An 11843-nucleotide genomic window follows, 5' to 3' on the forward strand; every position below is an offset into this window, starting at 1 on the left:
TTTTTCATAAACATACAGAAAAATCCTATCTCCCAGCTGGAGAAAAAATGATAAAACAAAATCAATTGACAACAAAATCTAGTAGAAAATAGGGAATATTATAGAACTTCTTCGGTAAGAGAAAGATATGATGAAAAATATCATAAATCAGGATGTTGAAATTCTCTCCCCTAAAATATATGATGAGACATACGAGAAATATAGAGCATTCAGTTTAACACTGGAAAGAAAACAGCCGATAAAAATAAGTCAAGAAAAAAACAAATTTTGCACTTGGAAAAAAACGTGTGACTGTTAACAGGTAAAGTAGCTGCTTAGGAAGAAAATCCCAAAGAATCTTTACTTGAGTAATAGAATTAACACATAAAGTTAGTGAAGCCACTGGCTGTAAAATCAGCACACAAACATCCATGGTGTTTCTATTCACAGTATGAAAAATTACCAGTGCAAATATTAAAGGAAGGGCACCATTACAAAGCATGTATGCAAATAGCTGTACCTCCAGTAAGACGGGAACGTCAAACACACAAAACATGGTAGAAAAGAAAGTAAGCTACGTGTTGAAGACGCTAGCATGAGAATGGTTGGAAACAGCGATATTGTAACTATGGTTAAACGTCAAAAAAATTACCTTAAAGACCAAATGTAGTCTCAAACATAATCCCAGAGGATTTTTTTCAACAACTTTGTTGAAATGTAATGGAAATAGCACGGAATTTGCAAGGCAGAAGTGCCTCCATTTTGAGCTGCTGTGCGACGCCCACCCCAGGCTGTTCCAATTTGTGTTGCCTATTGCTAGATTCCAAAGACTAGAATGGTGTCTGTGTCAGTCTGCCTGCTTCTGTAACCTCGCTTGCTCACAACCCGTAGACGAGGTCAAACAGCTTCAAGGTTGACTGCAGAGTTTTGTCTGAAATAGATGGCCAAACCTACAAACAGCCTGCGGACGAGCGGAGCAGCCCAGCCCAAGGTTCCACGCTTGTAACAAGCCCAAGGTTGCATGCTTGTCCAGCCCTATAGAAACCCTGCTTTTTTGTGATTCAGGGCTCCACTCCCTTTGAGAGTGGGGTCCACATGCATGAATAAACTTCTCATAGTCCTCTGGATTTTCTGTCTCTGTGCTGGTTATTCTCATTTGGTCTAACAGAATTCATCCATGAACATGGCTGTATATCAGTGGGTTTTTAGTATTCATATAGCTACAACTGTAAATCCAGTAACAGTTTTTGAATAATTCTGTTGTTAGAAATCATATGATTCAATTTAAGACCTGTATGATCATAGTATTATTTCCATTTCATGAAGAAGAAAATTACCTAACAGTCTTCAAATTCAGGTGTATGAATTCTAAAGTTTATGTTTACAGTTGTAAGTGTGTGCTGATTCACAAGTGTCTGCAATAAAGCCAGATGAGGACAGCCTAACACAGTGGTCTTCGTCAGACGACGATTTCTGTATTCTGTAATGGTGAAAAGGGCACCTTTAAGTTAGATTTTGGGGGAGTGTCCTACAAAACAAAAGCATTTTCCTGTAAAACAAAGTAATATATTTTCAATGATATATTAAATAGATGATGACTTTTCATATAATATTAGTAAGAGTTGATATGTAGAAAAAACCCATTCATTCATATTTATACTACTATTTCACAAACTTGCAACATATTTCTGCAAGTGCTTAATTCCAATAAATTAATAATAACATTCTTCTGAATTTTTTTTATATGTCAGGTATCAATTTTTAAAACTTACTGCAGGTTGAATCTTGAGCCATTTACCCACAGCCAAGGACGATCACGACTGAAACGGGAGACGCCAATCCAAGATGGACGGGAGAGAGTCTCTAGCAATTTCTATCAGAAACAGTTTCATTTACATAACCAGTATGAAAGCTTTCATTATTTAAAAAAATAATGTATTATTTTGCATGATTCTTAATGTTTAAGATAAAAAGTCAATAAGATAAGCCATACTAAAGTTAAAAACAACTTCTGTATTGCTGTTTTCAAAAGTGTTTTTATTACTGACCAAAAACTAAAGCATAGATGTTTATTCTTAGAATTTGCCTTTTTCTTATGTTAATAGTGGAATGCTGTGCTTCCTGTAATATAATAGCCATGTTAACAAAACAATCCTAATAAAATTTAAATAAATTTCTAAACACTGTATTAAATTTTCCGGATGTGGACTGAAAAAAGCGTATTTTTTCTAACAGGTTTCCCAGAGTTTGGACTTAGAAGGAAATCATCCAGTTACTACTGAAGAATCAATGATGTGCATCCAAAACCATGGGTTTCTAGTCACCACACCACTGTGAGCTAAATAATCCGGCCCTTCCCGCCTGCAGTAGTGGAATACTGATGGTTCACAAAAAACCACCAACTTGTTTTCCCTGTTTCTTTCTGATAGACTTGTGGATCACTGAATGACACAAGAAAGGGAGAGTTCTAAAGAGCAGAAAGGAAAAGGTGAAAAGGTTTGGCCCCAGGTTTAGGGATCCGGAGTGGGGCGGCTTCTCACATCTGTGATCAACACAGAAGAGCTGGGCCTGCAGCCTGCCTCCCCAGCCAGCAGTGATCCGAGGCTCTGCCAGCTCCGCGCCCCCTGTGGAGCGGGAGTCCCTCCAGCGCTCCCCACCGGGATGGGCGCCAGGTCAGGGCCACCTGTCAGGAGCTCAGCCCTCAACAAGCTTCTCCTCCAGAGACTGCAGGGCAGAGACGGGTGTGAGCCTCAGCAAGGGTTTGCAGGACTGCAAACGCTCCATCCAGGAAGCATTTGAGTGGATAGGAATCTGCTGCATTCCGAAAATTAGCAAACTAAAGTGCTAAACCGTACAAGGGAGAAAGAAAAAAGACATAAAAATACATCAGCATGATTACATTCACATAAAGCTCAAAGCCAGGCAAAACTGATTTAGCAAAAGTCAGGATGGTGGTGCAGGAGGAAAAAGGACCCGTGAGATAATTGGGCCAGGGAGGCTGGAGGCTGCAAAGTTCTATTTGTGATCTGACTCTGTTCTCTTTGTAATCCATCTGCTGCATCATGAGATGTTTAGAGATCTTTACGGATGGCAAAAGTGACAGCAAAGGTTATTTCAGAAAAAAGCTTTTGTATGAGCTCAGCTTTCTAAGCAAAGCAAAAACAAAATAATTAAATGTGCATTAGCAGTAAACAATAAAAATCAAGTATTGTAAAGTTAAACAGTAAAATATTAAATAGACTTTTAACTTAAATATATATATAAAAGAATATGGATGAGTTGTACAAATATAATGCTGGCCAAAATGAAGCTTTTAAGTTACTGAGACACTTAAAATCTTACCAGTTCTTCCTCATTGTCTAAGAACAACAGGCTTGAGTTCTTAGAAGCGCAGGACGCCAAACTCTCCATCCATGTTTTCTTTTCCACACCGAGGTAATAACAATTGTTGGAAAACGTTAGCCATTTCTTTGGACAGCGGCCACAGCGATATGCTGAAGAATGATTATGAATTTCTATCAAGAAATATTGTGAATTTTTTTTTTCTTTTTTTTTTGTACTGGGGATCAAACTTGGGTCCTTGGGCTTGCAAGGCAGGCTGCAGAACTGCTGAGCTAAATCCCTGGCCCAACATTATGTGAATTTTTAAAAATTAAAAATAAGTTTACATGTTTACAATCATATAAACATATATGTAATAACATATCTACAAGGCCCCACAGGCTGATACATATCAAACAAAACATGGACTTATACACAAAAGCAACAGAAAAGGTCAGCCACTCATCTTGTAAGATATATGCGCTAATAAATAAATTAAAAATAAAAGCTTACCCTACCAGCATCTTGAATCAGTGAATGAAACCTCTTTCTAGAATAGTAAATTTATCTCTCATCATGTTATATTAGTAGGAAATTTTAGCCAAACATCCAAAAGATTGTACAATAATTTTAATTATCTTATTGAATAAAAATGAATCTCTCCTATAATCTTTATAAACACTTAATGCCCATTTTCTAGCTTGTCTTCCCCCAAGAAATCTATTATCATTTTTTGTGGCCTAAGTTAGATACAAAAAATAATCTATGCCAATGTAATAACTTTGAAAATACCATATACCTTTTGGAGTTCTTACCCAGGAAGATTTGTTCTTCTCCTGTATGACAGTAGCTGCAAAGAGTAAAGTAATTCTTATACACATTATTATCTGAGTAAACCATAGTGCTTTCAATTCTCTTTTGAAATTTATAAAATTTTTACAATTAGAATAATGTAGAATAAAGTTAAGTTTACCAAGAAAATTAATAAAGCAATGAAGTCTTTGGGAAAGTTATTTCAGTAAAAGCCTAATGGTCGAACATCACAATCTCGTAATTTTGAAAAATTAATTTGTATTTCCCAATAAGGCTTTTCAGGCTCCTAAAGCATGCATTTGAGTTATGAAATCACAATGGATAAATATAATAAAAATCAATACTGATTACTATTCTTTATTGTTTATGTGTTGGATAAATTCAGAATAACTATGCACAGTCCAAACAGGAATATTAAAATAAGATCTGCATTCCTTGGCATTATGAAGTGTCAGAGGCACTCCCAATACCTAGAGTGGAAAATTCTTGCACAGTCTTTCAAAAATATACTTACAGGGAATTACGACTGTCGTCATCACTATCACTGTGACCACTAAGAAAAGGCAGATGCTCCCTAGAGTCCCAGCAAGGAACTTCTCAGGAAGTGAAGTGAAGCCTGCAGACAGGGAAATGACAGCAGTGAGGACGACGCTGGAGAAAGCCATTGAGAACGGAGCAGGGAGAGGAAGGGGTCCAGAAAGGTGCGAGATGTGTCATGTTCGTGTACCAAGCACCCACAATGAACGTAAACACCACGTGAACTAGAAATGGTGATAATAACAGTAAAAGCAATAATGACAACAATAATGAAATGGGGAAAGGCAATCTAGAGATGTGGGGGTGAAGAGAGAAGGAAGGGGGAATGAAAATGAATCGATATATGTTCACGACCTACTCCCTAAGCCAAATACAAACTTCATATAGTGCAAGCATGTACTAATAAAATAACTTTTTTAAAAGATGAAGGGACGGGAGAAGAGAAATTTTAAAAAGAACTTACATGTGTCACACCCATGTACCAACTCCCTGTACGGGATGCAATCATTAAGTATCGGAAATGTACTAATAAAAAACAAACACTTAAAAAAAGATCTACGTAGAAGGGAAACCACAGGCACAGGGAAACACACAGAAAGCTGAACATCAAACCCACACCTGCAGCTGCAATCTGTCTCTAGCATATACGCTGCACGGTCAGTAATACTCCAGCAGTTCTCCATGCTTTAGAACAGCCCGTAACTCCAGTTAAAGTGCCTGTCCTCACAAGTTAAAAATATATGGGCCCACTCCCTACTTCTTCCCACATCTCTGCCCCCACTGCACATCCTAGAACAGCTCCCGGGAGGTTGGCAGAAAAGTGATACCTTTGCAGCTGTGGTCCTCGTCATCCCCCCGACACTCCTGAGAAGCACTCTGAAGGGTTAATGTTGCGTAGGTTACTTGCTGCTCACTTGCTGAAATCGAGCTTTTCCTGCCCTTGGGCTGCCTCTGCTGCTTCTTTGGGCCCTTGGCCAGATTCAGCTCAGAGTACACTACTCGAGGGTTACTCATCTTGGTGGCTGAGTGATGTTGGGGATCAAGTTCTAGTCATTGTGCTGCAAAGATAAACAGATTTTGTCAAAAGAGGGTGGGAGGATGTCAGTATCGGCTCATCTAGAAGTTGAAAGATCTAAATATTTCCCAACATTATGTCATATGGTAAAATAAGTAACTTTTAGAAGATATTCTCTTTTGGACAAAACATTTTGGCTAAGCAATAAAAAATAAATTAATTATAAATAAAGATGTTCTCGACTAAGGATGTCTAAAATAAGTAAAAGCCGGTTTCCACAGGAATGTTCCAACATCAAGAATATCTTAACACATACATAAAAATTGTCCTTAACTTTTGTGATAAATTGAAGTACAAGGACAGTTAAAAACTGAATGCTCTAAACATAATAAATAGAAAAGAAGATATATATTAAGTTTTGTACATTACTTTTGTCTACTAGATTGCACTTATTTATTAAAATGGATTAGTGATGATTAGATGACCTTTTTATTTTGAATAACTGAGGAGTTTGGAGAAATCACTAAAAAATTTTAGGATATTGTTATAAATTTTAGGATATGTTAGGAAATATTCTGTGACACAAGAGATTTAGAATTAATTCTGGCTATGAAATTTTTAATGTGACCTTTAAAATTTGCACTTACCATCAGATAGCCTAGTTTACACTTTGAAATCCAAATAATATTTATATTTAACATATATAATAATATTTATATAATATAATAATAACATATATACTATAATATATAATAATAACATATATATAATATTTATATTGTATATTTAACAAAATATAATGCATGTAAATACTTAACAGTCAAAGTGGCATTTCAAGTTCTCAGTGAGTTTTAACTATTTAAACTTTTTAGTCATGGTTGCTATGCTATTGTTTTTGACTCATATCAATTAGTCCGTGTAAAATAAATTATTAGACAATCTGATAACAGTGTGATATTATCTAGTTTTGAAATATTTTGATCAATTTTAGAAGTCTTTTGGTTGTTCACAGTTAAGTTTAGCATTTTATGTAACTGAGCTAATCCTAATTTTTATTTAAACACTAGTTTTGTTTAAGCAAGTGAAGAATTGTCTATGTTTTTACTCATTGCACAAAATTCTTTTTAAGAATTTCTGATTGCTGGTTTAAATATAAATCAATATATTATTCTTTAAAGACCAACAAAATACTGATTACAATATCTAAAGTTACTTATTCATCTGTGTGATAGTTACGGGTTTCATTTTAAGTTATATTGGGTAACAAATCAGAATATGTTATCAAAATATTAATTCCTCATAGGCAATAATCAGAATACTGCAAGAAATCCTCCAATGTATTTATTTTAAGATTTTTTTCCCCTGAATGTTTAAAATAAAGGTATCTTCACTCACTTTGATTTTATCCTATATGAATTGCCCCTCAGTTGCATCCCAGGTAGCATTTGCTCTTTCTCTAACCAAGTTAGATTAGCAGAGAGACAGAGAAGAGCCACCATACCTTCTGTTGCTAGAAGTCCTGCATCCTTCAGTGAGAAGCTCTGGTCACATGTGCAAGAAGGTCTCCTGCCACTGAGTAATAGGAAGTGAAATTAAATGACATAAATCCAGGCCAAGAACAAACTACACCCAGTCTTCACAGGCTGTTCTCAGAGCGAGTCAAGAATGGAAAAAGTAGACTTTACATCAGCATGTCACTTACGGTTGAACAGGAAATTCTCACATGTGGGCTAGTTTGAAATTCATTTATTTCATTGCACACCTCCAGAATATAGGACACTGAGGCTCCCAATGAAAGGATAGTAAGGGGGGCCAGATGTGCAGTTCAGCCTGCCCATTTTCAAGTGTTTCTGCAGCCCATGGGGAAAAGGAGCTTGAACACCACACTGATGGTTAACTCAAGCACACACACACCACCTTGTAAAGAGACTGTCATATTCTCAATGTAAGATTAAGTTGCTAAATATCAGCTTATTTTTTTTTATTCTATTTATTTATTTTGGTGCTGGCAATTGAATCTCAGGCTTGAAGCACACTAAGAATGTTGTGCAATATCATACAGTTCCTGGGCCAGGGATTTAGCTCAGTGGTTCCACCACCTGCCTTCAAGCACAAGGACCCAAGTTTGATCCAGGTACCAAAAGAAAAAAAAAATCATGCAGTTCCTTTTCTCAAATCCTTGTTATATCCCTTAGATTATGATGGAAAAACTACAGAACATTTGCTAACATTATCCACAGTTATAATATTTGCAGCTAACTGCTGTTTGCCATTTCTACATTTTCGACCTCTTGTTGCTGGTTACAAAAACCACTATCACCAAACGTATGGTCTCGGTCTTTCTGCTGGAGTTCTTAAAATTCCTCCATTTCCCTTTATATTTTAAATAAATTATTTAATGTTCAGTAATCCCTTGACAAATCTAAATATATTCAGAGAAATAAAACATTATTCATATTGAGCTATGTCAACACTCCAGAAATCAAAATATGTTTTAAAGTACTCCTCTTATCATTTATTCCTTCCTCTTTTATGCCCTCCCCATTCTTGTTCCCTTAGCTGTGGACTGAGGCAGTGCCGTGCCCCTAGAGACCTACCAAGTGATGGACTGGAATATCTATATTTCAGCAGAGTTACTTCCTTGTAATGACCAAAAAATCTGCTTCAAACTAGGGAAAACTAATTCTCCAAATCCTAGCCGAGGAGAGTTGATGAAATTGGAAATCTCATACTCATATCCTCTACAGCAACAATAATTTTTCAGCCCTCTGTGGAGAAAAGGGAGGTTTGGGGACTACATGGGAGTCTGTCACATTCTAGCGGGGTGCAGGCTCAGAGAGGGGCGCCGTGAGAGAGCAGATCACACTGCCGTGACAGGTTTGTCAAAAGTGATCCCAGCTAATCCGAGCTCCAGGCACAGACATGGCCTCACCTACCTGTGGCTCAGGCTGCAACTTCATCCCAAATGAAAGCTTAGATGTGGAGAAAGGGGAGTTGAAGAAAAGAAATTGGGCTAGAAAAATGAACAGACATTCTCAAAGGAAGAAATACAAATGGCCAACAAACACATGAAAAAATAAATGTTCGACATCTCTGGCCACTAGAGAAATGCAAATCAAAGCAACACTAAAATTCTGTCTTACTCCAGAAAGAATGACAATCATTATGAAATCAAACAATCACAAATGCCAGCATGGCTGTGGCAAAAAAGGAACCCTCCTACACTGTTGGCGAGAATGCAAGCTGGTACAATCATTATGGAAATCAGTGTGGAGATTTCTCAAAGAATTGAAATGAGAAATTCCTTACAACTCAGCTATCCCCCTGCTAGATGTCTTCACCAAAGTCATCATACTACAGCAATACTTGCAAACCAACGGTTATAGCGGCATAATTCACAATAGCTAAATGCTGGAAGCAGCCTGTATACCTGTCAACAGATAATTGGATTAGCAAAATGTGGTATCTACATATAATGGACTACTACTTGGCTATAAAGAATGACAAATTTGAGACACTTGTGGGAAAAAAGACGCACCTGGAAAACATAATGTTGACTGAGATACATCGGACACAGGCATGAATGCTGTATGGTAATCCTCACTTGAGTGAGACAAAGTACAAACAAAGAAAATGATAAAAGATAGAAAGGGACAAGGGGACAGATCTTGTCCGATAGGGAAATTGACCAAGGGAGCAAAGAGAGGGGGAAGGGAAAATGAGACCAATAAAGTTATGCCCCGTACAGGAACCAACCTAACAGCCCTAAGCAGTGTAAACATTAGAAGCCATAGCATGTGGTAAGACAGATAGTATCAACAAGTACTGAGCAAATATCAACAAGTACCAGCTCCCCTAGCCCTCCGGCGCGCAAACAACCATTGCAGATTCTGACATCTCTGATCCCATGGGTGCCCTTTGTGGCTGTCCTGCCTCTGACTTTATAAGCCTACCTAATAAAGCCTCTTACATAGTGATACACATATTTGCTACCAATTCTCTTCTTGGTTCTGATTATCAAAGAACAGGCAATCTCTTTCCATTTTGTGATTTCCTCTTTAATCTCTTTCTTTGCAGTATTGTAGTTTTTATATCTTTCATTTCCTTAGTTAAGTTAATTCCTAGGTAGCCAAGTAGTTTGAGCGAAGCTACTGTGAGTGAGATTACTTTCTTGATTTATTGCTCCGTGGGTTCATTCTTGGTGTATAAGAACACTTCTGATTTTTTGTGTGTATTTTGTATTCTGCTGCTTTGCTAAATTTGTTTATTAGTTGTACAGTTCTGCTGGTGGGATTTTGGGGATCTTTTATGTAAAGGAGAATGCCCCTGCAAATAAGGGCTATTTGTTTTTCTTTTACCTATTCAAATCCCTTTTATTTCTTTCTTTTAACCAACTGCTCTGGCTAAAATTTTGAGAACTGTATTTGGATGGGGTAGCTACGCACAAACACCCAGGCTTTGGCTGACTTCTGAACGACTTTCTTGATTTCCTACCCCGTCTCTCTTTGACTATCGCTGGGCCACCTCTGTGTTCCGGAGCCAGAAGATTCTGGATGGGTGTGAAGCGTCATGACGTCATGACGTCTGGCCAAGCCGCGCCTCTCCGGCTCCTCTGCGTCTGCGGGTCAGCAGTCCATTAAAGCATCACTGGCCAAGCCGGGACCTCTGTGGTCCCGAGGCTCCAGGGGCTTAGCAGCTTTAGGCTGGGGGCTGGGGGACCTTCGCAGGGATCAGTGGGCAGTAGGCAGGATGTCGGGCGGACAAAGGCTCCTCGGTGTTTCAGGGAACAGTGGTAGCTTTTACTTTCCAAAAGGGCCCCGTGGTGCTAGCTCAGTCACTGCTCTCTGGCTCTCCCTTTCTCTAGTACCCTAAACTACAAATATCTCACTTTCTGGGCTCCCTTTCCTAGTGGATAGGGTGGAGAGGGTAGGAACCTATCCCAGTGGTCCTACCACCGCCACTGTACTGGCTCCTTCCTCAGGATGTCAGATTCTCTCCCACGATGACATCTTCCCTCCACTGGGGGTTAAGAAGTGCGTAGTCCAAGGGCAGTCCGGATTGGTGAGGCCCACGGTTCCTCTATTGCTGCTTGACAAAGTTCCAGCAATGACAGGCCTCAGGTTGAAAGCATCACTCCGGCCTTTATTTTTGCTTGCACTTTTGATTGGTTTAAATGTAATTACAGGAAATCTGGTTTTGTTTTGTTTTGTTTTAAATTTAATTTATTGGTACATTCTAGGTAGACGGCACAGCTACATTCATTACTGGGATCTTGTACCTTTACGTGCCAGGTCTTGGTTCTCATTACGGGAAGTTTGGTTTTAATGAAAAAACCTGTACAAGCTACTTCTGAGAAATATGTGTCAGTAGTGTCAGTCATTGAGCCCCTAAGAGCAACCCCTGATCCAGGGGCTTTCTTTGAAGGGGTTTCCAGTTTTTCAATAATTGAGGATTTCATTCCAACAAGAGCCTCCCAGTTTTCTTCCAAGAGTCCAGTTAATTATAAAAATCCCAGAGAGGTGCTCAGAGATTTGTGGTAGAGTGACCTCATGGCCACTAGGCAACCCCCCTGTTTCCTACACTGGGGCTTACATAGATGAAGTTAGAATGGTATGGAAAGATAAAAAATGAGTAAGATATCAAGATTTGCCCTTTGCAGAAAGAATGAAATGTTCAGCAACACAGTGATGTCTACGCACTAAAGAACAAGTAAATACTATTGCCAGACAGCGGAATAGTTATTATAGAAAGGCTTAGTAAGTGCAAAATACTTGCTTTCTGACTATATAAAATAAAAGTTTAACCAAGAAGTTGAATACCTACAGTAGTTCTTTATCAAAACCTAGTGACCTGCTAAGAGTTGGCTGCAGTCTTTTCCATGGTAGCCAAAATAGACGTATGAACTTTGAAAACTGGTGGCAAGCTCAGATTGTTCTTTTGATTTTGCTTTCATTTACACCTTTACTAGGAAATTGTTTGATTGATAATAGCTGAGGCAATAGATAAAATGTTCCCAGAAATAACAATAATAAAATAGGTTTGCGCTGTAGTTTATTGGAAAAATGATCTTAAAAGTTTTTATCTAGAAATTGTAAACGTATACCAATTTCCATATGTAACCTTTACTATATGATATAAATAAAGAAGTTCTCCAGTGTCCAGAAGGCACACCACCTCA

General features: G+C 38.1%; 1 protein-coding gene across 1 annotated transcript; it reads right to left on the reverse strand.

Annotated features, from left to right (window-relative positions):
• Nucleotides 1–384: 384 nt before the first annotated feature.
• On the reverse strand, nucleotides 385–10208 carry LOC104875868 (NKG2-A/NKG2-B type II integral membrane protein). The gene is made up of 8 exons (XM_010643605.2): nucleotides 10160–10208; nucleotides 7167–7237; nucleotides 5478–5708; nucleotides 4628–4729; nucleotides 4100–4150; nucleotides 3322–3473; nucleotides 1752–1852; nucleotides 385–1459 (listed from the first exon to the last, which is right to left on the reverse strand). Exons 3-8 carry the CDS (start codon nucleotides 5662–5664, stop codon nucleotides 1348–1350), a joined length of 705 nt encoding a protein of 234 aa, XP_010641907.1. The 5' UTR covers nucleotides 5665–5708; nucleotides 7167–7237; nucleotides 10160–10208; the 3' UTR covers nucleotides 385–1347.
• Nucleotides 10209–11843: the final 1635 nt, after the last annotated feature.

This window comes from Fukomys damarensis, unplaced genomic scaffold (assembly GCF_012274545.1).
Source record: "Fukomys damarensis isolate Sample0158 unplaced genomic scaffold, DMR_v1.0_HiC HiC_scaffold_19, whole genome shotgun sequence".
NCBI lineage: Eukaryota > Metazoa > Chordata > Mammalia > Rodentia > Bathyergidae > Fukomys > Fukomys damarensis.